The sequence below is a fragment of the Myodes glareolus genome, chromosome 10 (assembly GCF_982192425.1).
Source record: "Myodes glareolus chromosome 10, mMyoGla1.1, whole genome shotgun sequence".
In the NCBI taxonomy this organism is placed as follows: domain Eukaryota; kingdom Metazoa; phylum Chordata; class Mammalia; order Rodentia; family Cricetidae; genus Myodes; species Myodes glareolus.
Window position 1 is genome coordinate 47562328 of NC_142035.1, and position 21007 is coordinate 47583334.

The following is a 21007-nucleotide window of genomic DNA, read 5'->3' on the forward strand; positions in this document are numbered from 1 at the left end:
AGATATCTACTAAGGAGAGCTGCAGACAGTGACTAGAACCAGAGAGAAGAGAGAGAAGCATGCTGCTGTCAGCAAAACTGGAAGGTGGGAATGAAAATTCCTGAAAAGAAGCTGGTTTTGCCTGTGAACCAGGAAACAAACAACCAAACAAACAAAAACCCAAAAACTCCTGGAAGAAGTCTGTGTCTGTAGAGACTGGGACTGAGTAGAATCTCAGAACTGTGAGAGACTGGAATTTTGTAGCTTCAGAGGCTAATTACTGCGAGCTAGTTCCAGCCTTCTGGAACAGCCATTCTTGCCCTACTCTGTATCTGAACTAACACCTGGTGATAATAAATAAAAACCTCTTAGAAGCTACTAACTTAGCAAAACACTTGCTTCCACAAATCTAAGTTAATGTCATCAGATTGGGCCTACGAAGTAGACAGACACCTCCCCCCATCTTGCTGTACTCGCCTCTCTGATGCACCCACCAATGTATCTTAAACCTGCTTTATTTATAATTTTATTTGTTCTGTAAAACTGTACCCTCCCCCCCCCCCAAAAAAAAAAAACCTTCTATGTTGGAACCTGAAATTTGGGGTAACCTAAATCTGTATTCTTGGGTCATGGTCTCTTAAATGACTGCAGAATAAAATATCTCTTGTTCCCTTTAAGATGAGAGCGTGGTTTTTATGTCACCAAAGGAAAGAATTGCCCTGCTAGATTTTGGTCTTGCTTTGGTTCAATATTTCCTCCCTTTGCTGCAATTCCTCTCTTTTGGAATGGTATTGTCTTGTGCCATCGTATGCTGGAAATACATTTGTTAAGAGATTACCTTGAGTCTCAGAAGACACTTTGGACTTTTAAACAGTTGAGACTGAAGTTGGACTAAATACATTTTGCATTATAATATGACCCCAAGCCTATGGAGCTCAGGTAATGGAATGTAGTAATTTGAATGAAAACGATCCCACAGGTTCCTCTGTTTGAATATTTGGTCCCCAGCTTGATAGAAGAAATGTGTGGGAATGACTAGGAGCTATGGCCTTGTTGGAGGAAGTACGTCACTGCCTTGAAGGTTTCAAAAGCCAAACAACATTCACAGTTAGCTCTGTCTCATAGTTGTGTCTCAAGATGTGAGCTCTCAACTACTACTCCAGGGCCATTCCTGCCTATCTATTGCCATGTTTTCTGCCATGGTGGTCATGGGCTTTAACTGTCCCAAACTGTGAGGCCCAAATAAATACTTTCTTCTATAAGTTGCAATAGAAAAGTAACCAAAACAAACTAACAAACAAATCAAATTATATATATATATATATAACTATATATATATATTTATATTATATATATATAATTATATATATAATATATATAACTATATATATTTATATTATATATATAATTATATATATATATATATATATATATATATATATATATATATATATATATATATATATACTTGGTTAAAGTATCAAAGAGTACGGTGCTGGAGGAATGGCTCTGAGATGGTTAAGAGCACTGGCTGCTCTTCTAGAGAACTCAGGTTCAATTCCCACAACCAACTATCTGTAATATGACTCCAGCTCAAGGGATCTGACAACTTCTTCTAGCCTCTGCAGGCACCAGGCATGCATCTGGCCCACACATACATGCAGGAATAATGCCCATATACAGGAAATAAAAATAAATATTTTCTTTTAAAAGTGCTATTAAAAAAAGGTATAACCAGGCCTATTGGCATAGTCCTCTAATTCCAGCTAGAGAGGATGTTGTAGTAGTATGGCAATTCAAGGCTAGCTGGGCTATAGGGTGCATTCAAAGGCAGTCTGGGCAACTTAAGAGACCCTGTCTCAAGATAAAATGTAAAAGAGGGCTTGGTGATGGAGGAGGGTCATCTGTCTATGTGTTACTTTCATTGGTTAATAAAGAAACTACCTTGGCCCTTTGACAGAACAGGAAATTAGGTAGGCAGAGTAAACAGAACAGAATGCTGGGAGGAAGAAGGCAGTGAGGCAGTTGCCATGACTCTCCTCTCCGAGACAGATGCAGGTTAGGATCTTTCCTGGTAAGCCACCACCTTGTGGTGCTACACAGGTTACTAAATATGGGTTAAAGCAAGATGTGAGAATTAGCCAAATAAGGGGCTGAAGACAATGGGCCAGGCAGTGTTTAAATGAATACAGTTTCCATGTAATTATTTCAGGTAAAGCTAGCTGGGCGAGTGGCAGGATGCAGCCCACCATTCTTTCTACAGCTTGGAAAATATTCTGAGGTGGAGCACCATGCTTACCCTTAAATTAAGCCCTAGTACCAAAATAAAAACAAACAAAAAAGAACCAAAAGGCGAACTGTGAGAAAAACAAGCGCCTCTTTGTGGGCCTTGAGGTTTCAAAAGCCTTCATCAGGCTCAGTCTTTCTCTCTCTGAGGGCACTGAATCTTCTGGAAGTGGAGTTACAGATGGTTGCTAGCTGCCACATGGGTCCTGGGAACTGAGCCCAGGTCCTCTAGAAGAGGAGCAGCCAGTGCTCTTAACTGTTGAGCCATCTAAGCAGCCCCATGTTTTCATTATTTCCTGGTCTATTGACTTTCAGCATCTTCCAATCCCTTCCTGTAATAGAATTAGGCTCAGTCTCCCTTCTTCCCAGCAGGGTGCATCACTGCTCCTGTCAGTTGTCTTTTCTATGGCCACTCTGATGATGATGCTGATAGAAAGATGATGACAGACAGAATGTTCATATAGCACGCTTGGATATGGAAGAGTGTGTGACTATTATCTGACAGATGCAAGAGCAGGAGACAGTGCAGCTGTGCCCACTGGAGGCATCTTCAAGGGCCTCACACTCCTATCTGAGAGCTGTAGACAGGAAGCCCCTGTGCTGGCTAGTTTTGTGACAAGTTGGCAGAAACTAAAGTCATCTGAGAAGAGGGAACCTCAATTGAGAAAATGCATCTATAAGAGCTGTAGGCAAGCATGTAGATCATTGTCTTAATAGTTGAGGGAGAAGGAGCTCTAATCCTGAGTTCTGATATTTCTAGAGTTTGCTCTGAGCATAAAACTCTAGGAAATGCCATGTCTCACAGAGGAAGAGGACAGTACAGTTTTGGGATACACTGGTCTCAGAGGCAGGCCCAGGAGAGGTATACTGATATCACAGCCTTATTTCTTGTTCCATCCCATTTGACTTTTCTTTTTAGCTAAAAGAAATTATAAATCATAAAAAAGCACAGAGAATAATCACCCCAATGTGTTCATCATGCAGCTTTAATAATTATCAGCTCATGATAAATGTGTTGTGTGTATATGTGATGTAAGCACTCTATCACTGATCCATCAGCCGGCTAATGCCCAGTCTTGTTTCTCTCTATCTAATATGGTTTCTCACAATGTAGCCCTGGCTAGCCCTAAACTCACAGAGCTCCATCTGCCTCTACCTCCTTCTTAAGATGTACCCATCACAGTGGGCCTTGTTTCACCTATACTTTATCACTATTGTCATTTGTCAGCACTACCAACATCACCCAGACAGGGTCCTACTCTGCACCTTAGCCTGGCCTGAAACTTGCTATTTATCTGGCTGGCCTTGAACTTTTGGTGATGTTCCTGTCCCATTCCTTCTGACCTCCACAGGCATGCAATCCTCCCCAGAAAACATACACACAAATAAATAAACAAGCCCTACACCACTGTAAGCACTTATAGTTAAACACAGGGGCCACAAAGAAAGATTTGAAAGTAAGAAGGGGGCTTATTGGGAAGAAAGGATCGAGAATAAGAGGACAATAAGGGGACAGGATCAAAGTACATATTGTGAAACAAAGAATTAGTGGTTTAAGAACACTTTAGTGTTTATTTTTTTCTTCATTTGTTTGAGACAGGGTCTGTGGTGGTTTGACTAATCCTCTGAAACTGTAATCAAGCCCCCAATTAATGCTTTCTTGTATAAGTTTTCTTGACCATGGTGTCTCTTCACAGCAATAGAAAAGTAACTAAGACAGGGTCTCATCTAGCCTAGGGTGGCCCTTGAATTCCTGATTCTCCAGTCTCCATTTCCCAAGTGCTAGGTTCCTGGGTATACCACCATACCCAGATTATTTATTTTTATTTATAAGATTTTTAAACATTAATTTTAACCACGTGTATGGGTGTGTAAGTATGCACGTATAAACAGGTGCCCAAGGAAGTCAAAGGTGGTAGACATCCCTGGAGCTGAGTTACAGGTAGCTGGGAATTGAACTCTGGTCTTCTGGAGGGTAGTGCATACTCTTAAGCACTGGGCCATTTCCCAAACCCATTTTCCAGCCAGGGTCTTATTCTGTAGGCCAGGTAGACCCGGGACTCAATATGCAGCTCAGGCCTACTGTAGACTCCTATCAATCCTTCTGTCCTGGCTTCCCAAGCTCTGAGATTATAAACTACCACAACAGGCACTACAATTTTGTTTTTAGAGTATTATGACTTTATAATTCTTAAAATTCCTGAGGTATAGATAATTTAACAGGTAGTGTATATGTGCCTTACTGGTACACAATAAACATAAAAGTGTATATTGGGGCTAGGGTATAGCTCATGGAAGAGTGCATAGCGAGCAAGAGCTGGGTTTAATCATCAGTACTGCAAACACGAGTAAATAAATAAATGTGCTATATCTGACTATTCATGACAGCTGAAAGCTGAAAACACCAAAACCCCCAGAAGATAAATGGGTAAACAAAAGATAGTATAACACCTATGGAATGGTCTTCTATTTTAATAAAATACTGAAACAGACTAAACATGAATATTGAAGCCAATCATAAGTGACAGGTATGTACGATATTTAATAGTTGACATGGGAAAGAAATAATGGCTACTAGTGGGCTTCATTTGGGAATGAAAATTTCTAAAATTTATTGTGCAGATAGCTATAGAACTCTATGAATATAATAAAAACCAATGAGCTTTTTTTTTTTACTTTAAATGGGATGAGCTGTATGGTATGTGAATCATATTTTAATAAGCAAAACATACTGAACGAATAATTTTCACATATCCTCTCTTGGATACAATAATTCTTTTAGCACTTATAAACATCACTATAAAATCCAAATGAGTGCCCTGTTTGCAAGGCCAATTCTGTACTGCCTTCCCTTGTGAACACTGGTCTCTTACATGGAACACCTAGTATAGAGGAGGCTTTAATGTTAGTTCCATGTTAGAATAACAACTTCTGTTGTTAAGTCAGCAGCAAGCCAGGGCCTTGCCTTTAAGCTGTGGGCATGAGAGAGTCATCTGAGTCCCTGCTTCTGGGGGAGAAGAGTGAAGACAGCCTTTGGAAAGCCGGAGCTGAGGGAGAGCCCTCATCCACAACCCACCAGGAAATAGGTGTTGCTGCCCACAAAATGCCAATCACCCTCCTCACAGAACCTTTTCAGGCTGGGTGTTTATTTTTACTTTTTAAATTGCATCTACAAAGATTTTTATAGTTACTTTCAAATTCCTTCAGCAGCTATCGATTTTGATCTGCTCCTGCCGAAGAAAGGAGCCCTGAGATGAGCCACTGGAGGAAAAGGAGTTTACAGCAACCACTTGGAAAGCACTACTGTTGGTAAGAACTTCCGGGTAGGGAATTAAGATTCCCTCCGTTACTGTGCTTTAAAAAATGATGCTCAAGGTAAAAAGCTTTGCTTGCACAGAAGGTATTTTCTACTGTCTGCATTCAAAATATCTTTGTTTTTATTACTAGTACAGCTGCTAAGTGTAGGTGTGTGCCTATTTAGGAGCCATAGGAAAACTCAAAGAGAAACTCTAAAAAGCTCCCCTTGTTGAGAACATGATACATTCACCCCAAAACGCTCCCTCAGGCTCCACCCACCACACAGTCATTGTCAGAAGTGAAAGAACGGGTGTGTTAATGATGGAGAGCACCCGGTTTCCTTGCATGCATCTTCCAAACACTGAAAACATAGCAGTTATTTGTACTAGAGAGGAAGGCACACTCAGAAGAGAACTTACCTGTGCTTCTCAAGGAAAGCTTGGCTAATTCAATGCTCAGTACGCCATAGTTACTTTCCAAGAACCCCTGAATGCAGCTCACAAGGGGGTCTTTACCAAGTCACTGATCCAGCCCAGATAAGGAACACCAAAAAGTCAGGGGAAAATTAACACCTCATTCAATCTTCACTGTAAAATGATTACTTTTTAAAGTAAGTGTGGGCAAGAGCTCCCCCTAGAAGGCCAGCTCTAAACCATGCCAGCAACTTTCAGAAGGTGGAGCAAGAGGGCACTGGAAGGAAAAGACTAGAACTCAGCACTGGCAAAACCAAGATGGGCTCTACACAAAGCCACATTCGAGGAGGCCTCTTTCCAACTGGGGACGACGGCAGCAGCAGAAGTCAAAATGCTCACTAACCATCTGAAAACTACTGTTTCCTGGCTCTGAGCAACAGCTTGGCACTCAACTGTACTGTCCCCATGATGAGATCAGTACGAAAACCATCTAAACTCCAATTATTCAGTGAGTTTAAAAGAACCAAGTCCAGTGGTTCACAGAGCAATCTCACAGTGGGTGGAGACGCGGCCCAGCCATTAAGAGTATTTACTGCTCTTGCAGAGGACTGGCATTTTGTTTCCAGTACACACATTCTGTGGCTCAGAACCACCTGTTAACTCCGGTTCCAGAAAATTCGACACATCTGGCCTCCTCAAGCACCCACACACATATGTACATACCCACACACATACCCATAATTCCAAATAAAATAAAGCCTTAAAAATTATAGCAAACGTCTATGACACCCAACTGAAAAGGGTAAGTAGGGAGAGGGAGGTTAATTGTGCTGACTGGAGCCTAGGCCCAACCTTCCTGGGATTTTGGACATCATCTAAAGCCCTGCTTATCTCATTCTAAATAATCGATGGCAGAATGCCTATATAACTCCCACTCCTGAGATGCATACCCTGTATATTTCCCTTTTCCTCTATAGGTGAGCATAGACACTCCTAAACCAGGGAGGGCTTAGAATTTCAGACTCAGAAATGGTTAGGGAAACTTGAAGCTTTGGTATGTGTATCCATTTTATGTGTGTATAATATATATAATGCTATAGCATTTTCAAATGTGTTATATAAATTGAACTATGAAGTATGCAAACTTCTAAAATTTCTTCAATAGCAAAATTTCCACAGAATTTACCAGTTGTATGATCAACAGCGCCTCCCTTTCCCTTCCCATTTTCCCCTCTCTGTGTCTGTCTGATTTATTTTTTCCAATGTTTTAAGACAGGGGCTTCTGTAGCTCAGGCTGGATCCAAGACTTGAACACACTACATGGCCCCAACTACCATGAACTTGCAATCTTTTTGCCTTATTTTCTGAATGCCAGAACTGTAGATAGATGTGCAAGCACAATGTCCTGAATGCCAGGACTGTAGGTGTGCAATCACAAGGTCCTGAATGCCAGGACTGTAGGTGTGCAACCATAATATTCTGCAGCTCATTTCTTTTCACCACTGCCAATTATTCCATATAGTACAAGTATCAGAGTTTATTTATTTATTAAGGAATTGCATATTATTTACATTATTATTATTAAGGAATTATTTATTATGGAATATTTGGGTTTCCTCTAGTTTTTGGTTATTACAAATAAAGTTGCTATATGTTGTTATAAAATGCTAAAAATATTTGTATATCAGATATTTATGTGACCCTTGGTTTTCATTTCTCTTTGTGAGGAATACAATTGCTAGGTGGTATAACCAGTACAGATTTAGTTTTGTAAGAAAGTACCAAACTATTTCCCAGAGTAGCTAAATCATCTTATATAGTCAGCAGCAACACCAGAATACCGGGGTTTCATCTCTTCTCCAGTGATTATTAGCTCTAAACATCTTTTCATGTGTTACCTAATATATGCAAATTATCTTTGGTGAAATGTCTATTTGAGTCATTTGACTATTTTCTAATTGAACTACTTATCAATGCCTCTATAGTTAAGTTTTGAGAGTTCTTAAATTTTGTTTTGTTTTTCTTTTTTTCTTTCTCTCTTTTTTTTGAGACAGCATTTCTATGTGTAGCCCTGAATAATTCACTCTGTAGACCAGGCTGATCTTGAACTCACAGATTTGACTGCCCCTACCTCCGAAGTGCTGGGATTAAAAGTGTGTGTGTGTGTGTGTGTGTGTGTGTGTGCGTGTGCGTGTGCGTGTGTGTGTGTGTGTGTGCACACACACATGCGCACGCGCCAGGACTACCTGGTGCTTGTAAATAATTTTATGCATTTCCAGTGTGTAGCTTGCCTTTTTATCCTTTTCTTTAAAGATAAAATCTATGTAGTCCTGGCCTTGCCTGGAACAGGGTGGCCTTGAATTCAAGAGATTCACCTGCAATACACATAGGCAAAACACTCAAACACATGAAATAAATAAATCTTAAAGAAGACAAAAAATGGTACTGATATTGTCCACTTTATTAATTTTTCTTTTCATGAATTTTATTTTTAATATCAAGTCTAAAAACCTTTGTTGAACCCTTGGAGATAGATTCTTCTACTTTTTTTCTAAAAATTTTATACTTTTATTTATTTTTAGTTAAAAAAATTTTCATGTGTATGGGTGTTTTATACCATGTGTGCCTAATGTCTGAGGAGTCCAGAAGAGGGCATCAGATCTCCTGGAACTGGAGCTACATCCGATTGTGAGCTGCCACATGGGTGCTGGGAATCAAACCAGGTCCTCCGCAAGAGCAGTCACTGCTCCTTACAGCTGAGCCGTTTCTACAGTACCTAGTTTGTATCTTACATTTAGATCTGTGATCCACACTGAGGTGAATTTTGTATGCCATGTAAAGTTCAGACTGAAGTTTGTTTATTTACCTATGGCTGGCCATGTATGTCAGAACTACTTGTTAGAAAGGCCACACTTCTTTTACTGAATTGTCTTCGCATACTTGTTAAAAATCAGATTTATATGCTTTGATTTCTGGGTTCTAAAGCTACAGTCCTAGCCACTTCACTATTCAGGCCTCCAGCAGAACACGTGAGTGCCATACTGAAATAGCAAGCCTAACACTGGGCACAGTGCTTCCTCCCATTACAGAACATCTGTTCTGTAATTTTTGTCTCTTATAAATTCCATAACATCTTTATATGTATGTATGTATGTGTGTGTGTGAAATTATTTTACAAATAATAGTGTTCATAGCAGTATTATTTATAATAGTCAGAACCTAGAAACAACCTAGATGCCTCTCAACTGAAGAATGAATAAAGAAAATGTGGTACACTTACACAATGGAGTACTACTCAGTGGTTAAAAAAAAATGACTTCTTGAAATTTGCAGACAAATGGATGGAACTAGAAAAAAATCATCCTGAGTGAGGTGACCCAGACCCAGAAAGACAAACTTGATGTAGTCACTCATAAGTAGATATTAGACATAAAGCAAAGGATAACCAGTCAGTCTACAGTCCACAACCCCTGAGAAGCTAGGTTACAAGAAGAACCCTAAGAGAGACATACATGGATCCCTGAGATGGGGAAATAGACAAGATCTTCTAAGAAAACTGGGAGTGTGTTGAGGGTGGTGGTGGAGGGGGGGGGGAGGGGAGGAGGTAGAAGAATATAAGGGAACGGGATTGTCGAGATGGGGGAAGGACAGAGAAGAAGAGCAAGGGAAGAGATATCTTGATTGAGGGAGCCATTATGGGGCTTGCAAGAAACCTAACACTAGGGAAATTATCAGGGATCCATAAGAATGACCCCAGCTAAGACCTTAACCAACAATGGAGAGGGTTCCTGAGCTGGCCTTCCCCTGTAATCAGATTGAATACTACCTTAAGTGTGACCATAGAACCTTCATTCAGTAACTGATGGGAGCAGATGCAGAGATCCACAGCTAAGCACTGGGCTGAGCTCCCAGAGTCCAGTCGAAGAGAGAGAGGAGCAATAATATGAAAAAAGTGGATAAGACCATGATGGGGAAACCCACAGAAACAGCAGACCTGAGCTAGTGGGAACTTACCAACTCTGGACTGATAGCAGGGAAACCTGATAGGACCAAACTAGGCCCTTTGAATGTGACAGATGTGTGGCTGGGGCAGTCTGTGGGGCCAATGGCATTGGGACTAGGATTTATCCTTAGTTCTTGAACTGGCTTTTTGGAGCCCATTCTCTTTGGAGGGATGCCTTTTTCAGTCTACATATAGGGCAGAGGGCCTTGGTCCTGCCTCAAATGGATATGTCACACTTTGTTGACTCCCCATGGGAAGATTTATCCTCTCTGAGGAGTGGATGGGGGTGGGGTGAGGGGAAGGTGGAGTGGGGAGCAGGAGGAAGGGAGGGAGTGGTAGGTAAAATGAGAAAAGATTGTTTTAAAATAAAAAAGATACATATAATATAAAATTTACCATTTTAACCTTTCTTGCTTTTTTTTGATTATCTTTCTGTGTTTCCAGAGAAGTCTTGAACTCTTGAACTAAGATTCTTATGCCCCAGCCTCCCAAGGAGGTAGGAATACAGGTGAGAGTCACTGTGCTTGGTTCCCCTCTAATCACTAAAAAGATTTTAAAATATTTATTTTATTTTGTATGTATGAGTGTTTTGTCTACATTTAGTATGAACACCATGTGCAAAGGTCGGAAGAAGTTGTTGGATTCCCTGAAATTGGAGTTACAGATGGTTCTGAGCTACCATGTCAGTACCAGGAACTAAACCCAGGCCTTCTGTAAGAGCAACAAGTGCTTTTAATTGCTGAGCCATCTCTCTAGCTTCCATTTAAACTATTTTTAAAGCACACAATTCAGCAAAAGCAATTGTATTGACATTTGCATATAATACAAATATCTACATTTCCAAACCTTCCTTGTCACACAAAAACTTTCTAATAATCTGGAGACAGTAACTCTATGTTCTGCTCTCCAAGTCATTATTAATCTTTATTTCCTGACTCTATGAACCTACATAGTCTATATATTTCATGTAAGTGGGATAATACTAGTATTTGTCCTTTTGTGACTTTATTATTATCTTGCCAACAATGCTTCCAGGGGAGCTCTCTCTTTCCGCTGTTTTGTGACTACCTAAGGCTAATTGCCCCTATGAACCTCCAGCCAGTCCTCCTGTCTCTGCATCTCAATTTGCTGCAGAGTGCTGGCTGGAGTCAAAGACACCACCACTGTACTCATACCTTGTTTTTCACAGGTTCTGGGAACTCAACTTGGGCCATCAAGCTTGCAAGCAAAGCATTTTTTTATTGCCAAGCTCTTCCCCCAGCCCATGTCAGAGCATGTGTCAAAATCTCACCACGTATCAGCTTCACTCCTAGTCCCTTCATTTCTTCATTTAAATACTACATCACTATACATATATGCCATGTTTTATTTATCTGCTCATTTGCTTACTGGCGCTTATTTGTACCTTTGGACTATTGGGAATGATGCTGCTGTGGACACTGGTTTACAAAAATGGTTTATACAAGAACACATGCTGCAATAATTAGGTATAAAGAATGAGTGGACAAGTTTATATCAATACATTTAAGACAAGTAAACTACTATGTAAAAAAATACCAAAATGACTCATTTAAAAGAAAAAAATAGAAAATATCTTAAAAAGTTAATTCAGTAGATTAAAAAAATCTCCACAAATAAAACACTAGAATCAATGACTTAGCAAGTACAGAAATTCATATAATTCTAACCTCTTCAGAAGATGAAAGGAGCTGGGTGTGGATGCATAAACCTTTAATCCCAGCAGAAGCAGGTGGATTTCCGTGAGTAAAACACGGGAGAACAGTCCTCACACTCACTGAGGAGGGAAGCTGCAGGATGTTGGGTTTAAGCTAATATGAATGACTATGCACTGAACACAGGAAGTTTGTGAATATCTAGGGAGAGATGTCAAAGCAGCAACAAAGAATACTGACGTGACATCTCCATGGGGCCAGGCTGGAGGCAGCACTAAGAAGCACCACCAAACTCCAGTATGATTAAGTCACCCAGGAACCTCTGTGGAATGAAGCAAGAAGACAACCAAGGCCAGACTGTAGGCTACCCTAGTATTTAATGAAGTCAATTCTCCAAATGAATGATCAGAAAATAAAGGAAAGGAGAAACACAAAATATTGACTCAAGTGGGTGGTATGTGACAGGGGTGGGAAGAAAAAAAGCTATACTGTGGGCTGATGCATGAGCAGATAAAAAGAAATGCAAAATACATGTGCACATGCGTACAGAGGCAAGAGATCACTGGGTGTGCCTTCCTCAATCACCCTCTACCTTATTTTTTGAAACAGGATCTCTCACTGAATCTAGAGCTCACAATCTCAGCTTGGACTGTCTAGCCAGCAAGCCATACAGATTTTCCTGTCTCTTGCTACCCAGTTCTGGAGTGACAGGCACACTTTTCTTTTCTTTTCCTTTTTCCCTGACAGAGAAAAAGACAGAGTTTCTCTGTAGCTTTAGAGCCTGTCCTGGAACTAGCTCTTGTAGACCAGGCTGGCCTCAAACTCACAGAGATCCTCCTGCCTCTAGCTCCCAAAGGCTGGGATTAAAGGTGTGTGTCACCACCGCCTGGCACGCACGTCCCACTTTTTACGTGAGTGCCAAGGATGCAAATCCAGGTCCCCATGTCCAGGTCCCATGTTTGTGCAACAAGCCCTGCACTCACTGAGTGTCTCTCCAACCCCTATAACAACATTCACGTGCTACTAAGTCTTATGCCAAGAATTCTCAAAGGCAAGGCATCATGGTACCATTCAGTTGCCACTGACTCCAAAAGAGTGAATTTGGTCTTCACTAAATTCATACAGTGAAGTTCAAAAGCAGTTCTTACCTGAATTTTGATGGGCCAGGTGAAATTACTGACATAAACAAAGAAAGTAATGTTTGGATGGTTACGAAAATCAAATTTCTCATTAGAGAAGCTATCTTTGTATTCCTTGATGTTGGTTTTTGAAACAACGGGCATCTCTTCTCCAGTCTGGGTTCCAGCTAGAAGGAAGCAAAGAATGAAAATAAAGACTCTTTTTTGGAAGGGGGGGGCATGACAGTAGACAGAGTATTCCCTCTTTAGTAACGAGGGCAATAGTTTACTGACCACTTACCATGGCAAAAGAATAGCCTTTTGAGCTCGGTCTCTACTCCACACAACACATTCTATCCCTCATCTAGAGAGTAGAAAAACTGAAGTTCCAAGAAATCATTAACTAGCTTCAGGGTTGACAGCCTACAGGAAATGGATCTGAGATTTGAACCTAAGAAAACTGACACATTAACTTGTATCCAAACTGTCCACACTGATAATGGCACATGTGGCCATGAAATTATCACCAGAGTCCTTCCTATCAGAGGCACTGGTGGGAACTGGAGAGATGGCCCAAGAGTTAAGAGCATCAACAGCTCTTCCAGATTAGAATCCCAGCACCCACACACCAGCTCACAGTCACCTGTAATTTCAGTTCTAGGGCACCCAACACCCTCTTCTGAGCTCCATGGGCACCAGACACAGTGATGCACAGACATACATGCAAACAAACATTCATACACAGAAAATAGGCACTGACATTCACTCTGCAGTTAACACTTCATGTTCTTTGTATTTCTTCTTCACACTGTTACAGGTGACAGTGCTTCAGACCTCTGTTCCAGGGACATTTATTCATCCATCACTAAGCAGGAATGTCCTCAAGTCTTAACAGGGAAGAACTGCTCAAGGAGTCACTTAGTCCTTCTCTCTGTTACCAGCCAACACTGCACTCGGGACCCTATCTAGTATAACACTGTTTCTACACGGTCCTGACAGTGGATATACTTCATTGGCCAAGAACATGAGTATGTGCAGATTCTAATTAATTAATTAATTAATTAGGGCATGAATTAAATTTCAAGCACCACAACAAGTACTTCCTTTTTTTCCACTTACTCCTTGTAACACTCTATATTTCAGGCATAGCTGTGAATATGGCCCAACACATTTGTAGATAAGTTGCAACATAAAAAGGTTGGATATACTAATACATAACAAGGTATTTTTACCATATCATTTCATAAGAAGGAAACAATCAGAAAATTTAGGTAACTTGGGGCTGGAGAGATGGGGCAACAGTTAAGAGTACTGGTTGTTCTTTCAGAGGACCTAAGTTCAATTATCAGGACGTATGTGGTAGCTCAAAATTGTCTGTAACTCGTTGGGAGGGGGAAGGGCACCGGATGCCCTCTTCTGGCCTTCTCAAACACTGCACATACATGGTATATTTATATACACACAGGCAATGGCAAACATAGAATTAAATAAAACAAACTTAAAAACCAATTTAAAAAGAAAAGAAAATTTTGATAAACTTGTTCAACACCACAGCGCAGGTAAATTCAAACCAAAGTCTATCTACAGAGTTATCAAGTTATGGAGTGGTTTTCTATCTTAACTGCCATACCAGGACCATCAGAATTGTAATGAATCTCCATAAGATAAATAAGAAATGAAAAGCTGTGCTTTTAAGACTTAATATAATTCCCAAAAATACGGTTATCTATACATATTAAAATCCCTTTTCATTGAAAGAGTTTTCATTTCTTAAAACTATGAGTTATTTTAGTTGTTCACCTATGAAGAACAGACAGAGATTATCATAGCGTTAGAAGGTGGCACAGGAAGGACATAAGAGGTGGCAGCAAAGCAGGGAGTGACTGCCTACCAAACCCATACCTACGACGTTGGAGGCGAAGACTGAGATTATTCATTCTGATTAATCCTAAGGTTAGATAGGAGTCTTAATTGCTCGTTCAAGGTGTCATGGCTACCAAGTGGCAAAGGTGGACTATGAACTCATTCATTTAGCTCCAGGGGCTACTTCCCCAACTCCCATACTACATTTACTAATCCATCATTCCTCTAGGTGTGTCTTTTACCTGAGAAGCTGGTAGCCCAGGTGATGTTGAGGTTGAAGTTTTTGGAGGCGTTGATAAACATGTCCAAGTCCCTGTTTTGCTGATGAGAAATGCACACGATTAGGAAATTGTTAACACTTTTCAGATTTTAAGACACAGCAACAAGCAGGTCATAGTGCTCTCAACCATCTTATCACTGACTATTTTACATCTCAAGAGGAGCTCTTAGATAAAGAGGTGGCAACATTTCTTGTCAGTTTTTCTCAACACAAGTAATAAAATGAAGATAAAATTTCATTTAGCTCCCACAGAAGTGTGAAATCCAGCACTTTATGAGATGTCAGTCCCATGAAAAAAGGACCCTCGCCTTGTGCCATCTGTCAGAGAAACTTATGTTCAGCATTTCTGAGTAGCTGTTCCCAAATGCCCAAGATACCTACTTACCAGGAAAAAATCTGACTTAGAGGTCCAATTTCTACTTATTTATTATAACTGAAATCCATATGATTAATCCATATGTTCTAAACTGTCTCTCAAATAGGAATTGGTTTCTAAAACTATTACAACAGGTCAAATGTACTAAATTTAAAATATAATTTATATTCATTCTTGAATTAAAAAATATTTCTCTTACCAAAATTACTATAAGAAAACTATGTCTGAGTACAGTTTCTTAGCTTTGAAAACGTTGCTTTCCATTTACTGCAGTTCAAAGTGCCAGCTCCATTTTGATTCTTGGTTTTAATAACTGAAGTTTTTGTGGAGCTGGACAGAAGTCACTGTTGATTAATTCTAATGATGTTTTTAGTTTTCACTGAAATTTCACTAACAAATCTTCTTGGGGGCCTACAGTGATTTGAATGTGAATGGCTTCCACAGACTCATGTGTTTGAAAGCTTGGTCCTCAGTTGGTAGAACTGTTTGGGAAGGGTTAGGTGTGTGGCCGTGTTGGAAGTGAGTCATTAGAGGTGGGCTTTGAGGTTTGAAAAGCCTATGCCATTCCCAGTTAGTTCTTCCTTGCTCTGTCTTCTACTTGAGGATAAGATGTAAACTCTCAGCTACTGCTCAGAACCATGCCTGCATGCCTGCCTACTGCCATACTTCCTGCTTTGATGCTCACAGAATCTAACCCACTGGAACTGTGAGCCTCAAATTAAATGCTTTCTTTATAAGTTTCCTTAGACATGCTGTTTTGTCATACAAATAGAAAAGTAATTAAGACAGGATGAAATAATTGCTTTACAAACCAATCAGATGCTATATTCTTTTTTGAAAAAATGTTATTTTATATGTATTGATTGTTTTGCCTGCATATATGTCTGTGTACCATGTGCATGCCTCGTGTTGGAGAAAAGTCAGAAAAAGGAATCAGATGCCCTGGAACTCTACACACAGACAGCTGTGAGCTGTCACGAGGGTGTTGAGAACGGAACCTGCTCTTCGGCAGGAGCAGCCAGTGCTCTTAACCACTGAGCCATCTCTTCAGCCTTAGATGCTGCATTCTTGTTTTATAAATTAATCCAACCATGCTAGAGATGCCCATTTTAAAAAGATATTTAAAACAGGTTAGAAAATTAAGATTTTTCTTTCTTTCTTTTCTTTTTTTTTTAAAAAAAGCATTGTTTGATAGTTATACCAGAAAACAACAATGGAAACATTTGCAATACCATTTTCAAAATTGTGATTTCTAAATGAGAGGTTTCTCTCACAGAGCAAGGATTGCATTCAAGAAAATTTTATCTTCTTTTGCAAGGGGAGATGTGTGCTTATTTATTCATATTAACAAGTATCTGCTGACAGCACACAGTTAACAGCTACTTCTTCCCATGAGAAGGACTAAAATCCTTGTCGTTTTGTAAAAGATACAATACACGTGTTTAGATAAACCTAGTAAGATATCTGTCATAAAACACACCAACCATCTTGGTAACAGGTATTATAAAATTCTACAATGTTTATTTGTTTTGACAGAGTATAGCTCAGGCTGATATTTACTCACTATGTAGCTGAGGCTGGCCTTGAGTTGCTGATTTTCCTTCCTCCAGCTCCCAAGTACTGAGACTATAGGTAGAGTTACCATAACTATTTGTTTACTTTGAAAAGTAAAATGAACACTATCAAGTACACCCTGAAAGACTGACCCTTTGATATCTGCTTATGACTAAGGAAGTAATAAATTTCACTTGTGGCACTTTGCTATAAGTCATGCTAAAAATCTTTAAAAAAAATCCAGTCAAGATGCTAAGAATATGATTCATGGCATAGACATGGGCGCACATATATATGTGTACATACACCTCCCTCATATACAGTTCACACAGCCATTCAGATAGTACACCTATCTGAATGTTTGTAGGTGCTACAAACATGGGTCTATGCTGAAGAGCACTCGCTGCTGTAACAGAGAACCGGGGTTCAATTCCCAGAACCCACATGGCTACTCATAACCATCTATAACCCCATGTGGCATAACGTCCTGCCCTGGCACCAGAGAGGTAAAAGCAACTCCACTAGCCATGAAACCCCACTGGGCCATACCTGGCCTAGCTTCAGAATTAGCACCCAGCCTTAATCCATCCTTTGCGTTACAGATACCTATGTGAATCTTGTCTGAGAGTTTCCCATGGACACAATGCAAAACTTGGTTTAGAGGGAACCCGGAAAACCATGGTACCTCTTTGGAAGCTTCATTCAATTTGTTCTGAGATACGGAAATCTACTAGCTAAAGCGTAAACATAGGGAAAAATAAAAATGCCAAAGAGCCAGGGAAATGGCTTTAGTCCACAGGGGCTGAGCCCCCTGCGGCTGAAAGGCTAAATTTATTCTCAAGGTGTCTCTGAGTCTTCATTTCATCGACTGGCATGAATCCACACACCCATGCTGTGATACCCATGACGTGATACCCATGACAACTCCAGTTGCAGGGGATAAGATGCCCTCTTCTTGCCTCTACAGGCACCAGGAAAACATACATGTGGGCAAAACACCCATAAACATAAAACAAAATAATTTTTAAAAATTAAGGTGCATCTGCAAAACTTTTCCATATAGTAACTTAAGATTGCTTACATTTACTTAAAGAGCTGTTCACCTTTAGGAACTAGAGAAACAGCCTAGCAGTTAAGAGTACTAACTACTCTTGCAGAGGAACCTCGGTTGGTTCCTAATTGCTCACAATGGTCTGTAACTCCAGTTCCAGGGAATCCAACCCCTACTTCTGACCTTCACAGGCACTGTACACATGATGTACAGATATACAAGTAGGTGAAGCATTCATTACATATTAAATAAATTTTAAAAAACTGTTCACTCAATAATTTGTCTTCTTAACACACCATCATGAACATTATTCTACTACTACTTTAAAAACTCAGTGATGTTCACCTTCTGAGTAGAAAGAAGATAAAATGTGGACTCTAGACATTACCTTGTTCCCTGAGGGACTACTGGCAGTTAAAGGCTACCTGAGAAGAGGGAGTCATTTTCCTCAGGGCTGTAGTCACTGGCAAGGTGCCCATGCGCCAGTAAATAACCTCCCACCCATGCTCTTGCAATCTGCAATAAACTAATTAAATTGAGGGGGACACACATCACACACTGCACACGCGTAAGGGGAAAGGTGACTTGTTGGTAGTACAACACTGTCAAGTAAATTAAAAAGATATGTAAAAGATTACCGTGTATATTCATTCTCACCCTGATACTATTCTGCTACTATGCAGTACTTCTGTCCAGGATGACCAAGATAAAAGACTCGTACAAAATTCAACACAAAATAAGACAACTTGAAAGAAATTCTTACTTCATCAGGAGTAGCCACAAAATTGATGGCTGTATAATAGCGATCGTCTTCCTGGGATAGACTAAAAGTGAACTGATAGTCAATGAGAAGGGTATCTATGGGAAGAAAGAATACATACTTAAAAATGATACAGGCAAATCATATATACCACACATATACAATAAGAATTAAAAAATAAGAACTGATACAAAATAAAACAGGTCTCTGAAGGCATGGCTTGTGTTACTCACAAAATCAGCAGCAATGAAAGGATACTAACTATCCCCAGGATTTTGAGACTGGGTCTCATGTTGCCTAAGCTGGCCTTGAATTCCTGATCCTCCTGCCCTGTACACAAGTACAGCTGTGTGCCATTATGGACAGTTCACACAGGTTTTTTCGAACCTGTGAAACCAAATCTCTGCAGTATCCTTTGAATTACCCAGCAAGCCTTACTTACTAAGACCCTGATTGAGGTTTTGGCTCAAATTTAATTCATCTATGAATATTAACTAAATACCTATCTATACATGCTATGCTTTACTTAAGGATACAAAGGTATAAATTAATGACATAACAGAAACCAGGTCTTTGTGGGAAAAGGGAGGATTTGAAGTTGGGACAAAGAATATAACCTTAGTAATATGGAAAGGAATAAAATAGTTATATATACACCAATGTGCTACAGCTTCAATGCATGCTCACTACCACAGACTATACAATTTTAAAGCCTGTTGTACAAAACAATAAAGACCTGCCTTAGAAAAGGGCAGGACTGCCAGGTGTAGTGACATATGCCTTTAATCTCAGTAACAGGGGTGGGGGACATAGATAGGTGGGAAATTGAGTCGAGCCTGGTCTACACAAGAAGTGATAAGTCAGCCAAGGCTACATAATGAGACTCTTGAAGAGGTTTATTTTTTCCTAAATAAGATATAATAATGGCCAATATGAATATAAAAAGATAACCAACCACACCAAGCATTAGTGAAATAAAAAAAAATCAAAACTGCAATGATCTACTTTTTCATATCCATTATTCTGGTTACTACTGAAAAACAGAAACAAAAATAAGCCCCCAAAATAAGTGAAAATTGGTACCAACAAGGATATAGAAAAATAAAAATGTGTGTTCATTGCTTTTGGAAATGTAATGAACTGTAAGGTGTTATAGAAAACAATAATAGCAGTCCCACAAAAGACAAAACCACACATATATTACCACACAGTCCAATTGTACTTCCAGGTGTATATTCACTCATGTGACATTACTGACAATAACCAGAAGGCAGAGCAACACAAGTGACTCCTGACAGAAGAACGGACAAGCAGAACACGCTAGGAACAATGCAGTATCAGTTCACTTGGAAAAACAAGCCTTTTTTTTTTTTTTTTGCTTTTCTTTTGTATCTTTTTTTATGCTGGAGACTGAATCTTTGTGCATGCTAGGGTAGCACTGTATGCTCAACTGCATGTTCAGCCCCAAAGAAAGGTGATTCTGAAGTGTGCTACATCAGGGATGAGTGTCACAGGCACCACACCAAATAGTACGAGACACGAAAGATGAACACTATGGCTCCATTCAGATGTCACACCCAGGCGATTCACAGAAACAGAAAACAGAATGGGTGACTACTAGGAGCTGGAATGCATGGGACAAGGAAATCACAGGTTTTATTTTACATTATTATCATACTACTATTCTAGCCCAAGGTTGGCTTCTTTTTAATACTTTAGCAATATTGTAAAATTCTAATTGAAATTGGGAGTGACAAAAACTAGAGGAAAACATGAAGAAATAATTTTTTTATTTTTTATTTTTATTTTTTTTTTACAGAATTAGATTATTACATCTGTAAGTCACTTGGGCGTGGTCTCAAACTTCTGGGCTTTGTGCTGCTCTCACCCCAGTTCTGGGCTTGTGTGCTGCCATGTTCAGTTTATGTGGTGCTGGGAGTTGGACCTAGAACTAACTGAACAGTAGCTCCAGCTGATAAATCCGTGTATCAAATGGTTTTTCAAAGTGACTATACCATTTTCAATTTTTCTTGTTTCCAGATTTTAATCTTTAATAAGTGACCAGTTTCTCTGGTCATTATGATACTAAGAATATTATCAATAACTATCTAAATTGGCTATTAAAACACTCTATCCTTTTCCAGTTTGGTAAGGTCAGTTTTCTTTTTCAACACGATTAACTAAAGAAGGTTTATTACAACGGACTGAATGCAAAGACAGATTATATTTGTCTTCTATTAAACCAGAGAATTCACTTTTTTGTGTACGCAAGTTTGCTGGTCAAAGACGTCCTGGGGTGTCATTCCTCAGGTGTTATCCACCTTGTTTTTTTGAGACAGGTAGACACCTAGCAG

The 21007-nt window shown here is 39.7% G+C and overlaps 1 protein-coding gene across 2 annotated transcripts in view; it reads right to left on the bottom strand.

Moving 5' to 3' along the window:
* The window catches only part of Atrn (attractin), a 145528-nt gene that overhangs the window by 29915 nt on the left and 94606 nt on the right, over positions 1–21007 (bottom strand). For both annotated transcript variants that reach the window (XR_015739073.1, XM_087911192.1), the window contains exons 22-24: positions 18657–18751; positions 14875–14953; positions 12800–12957 (exon numbers count right to left, since the gene is read on the bottom strand). Coding sequence is in view for 1 of the 2 variants with exons in the window: in XM_087911192.1 (XP_087767318.1) it covers positions 12800–12957; positions 14875–14953; positions 18657–18751 (332 nt within the window). In the remaining variant the exon portion in view is untranslated. The remainder of the gene's footprint in view (positions 1–12799; positions 12958–14874; positions 14954–18656; positions 18752–21007) is intronic.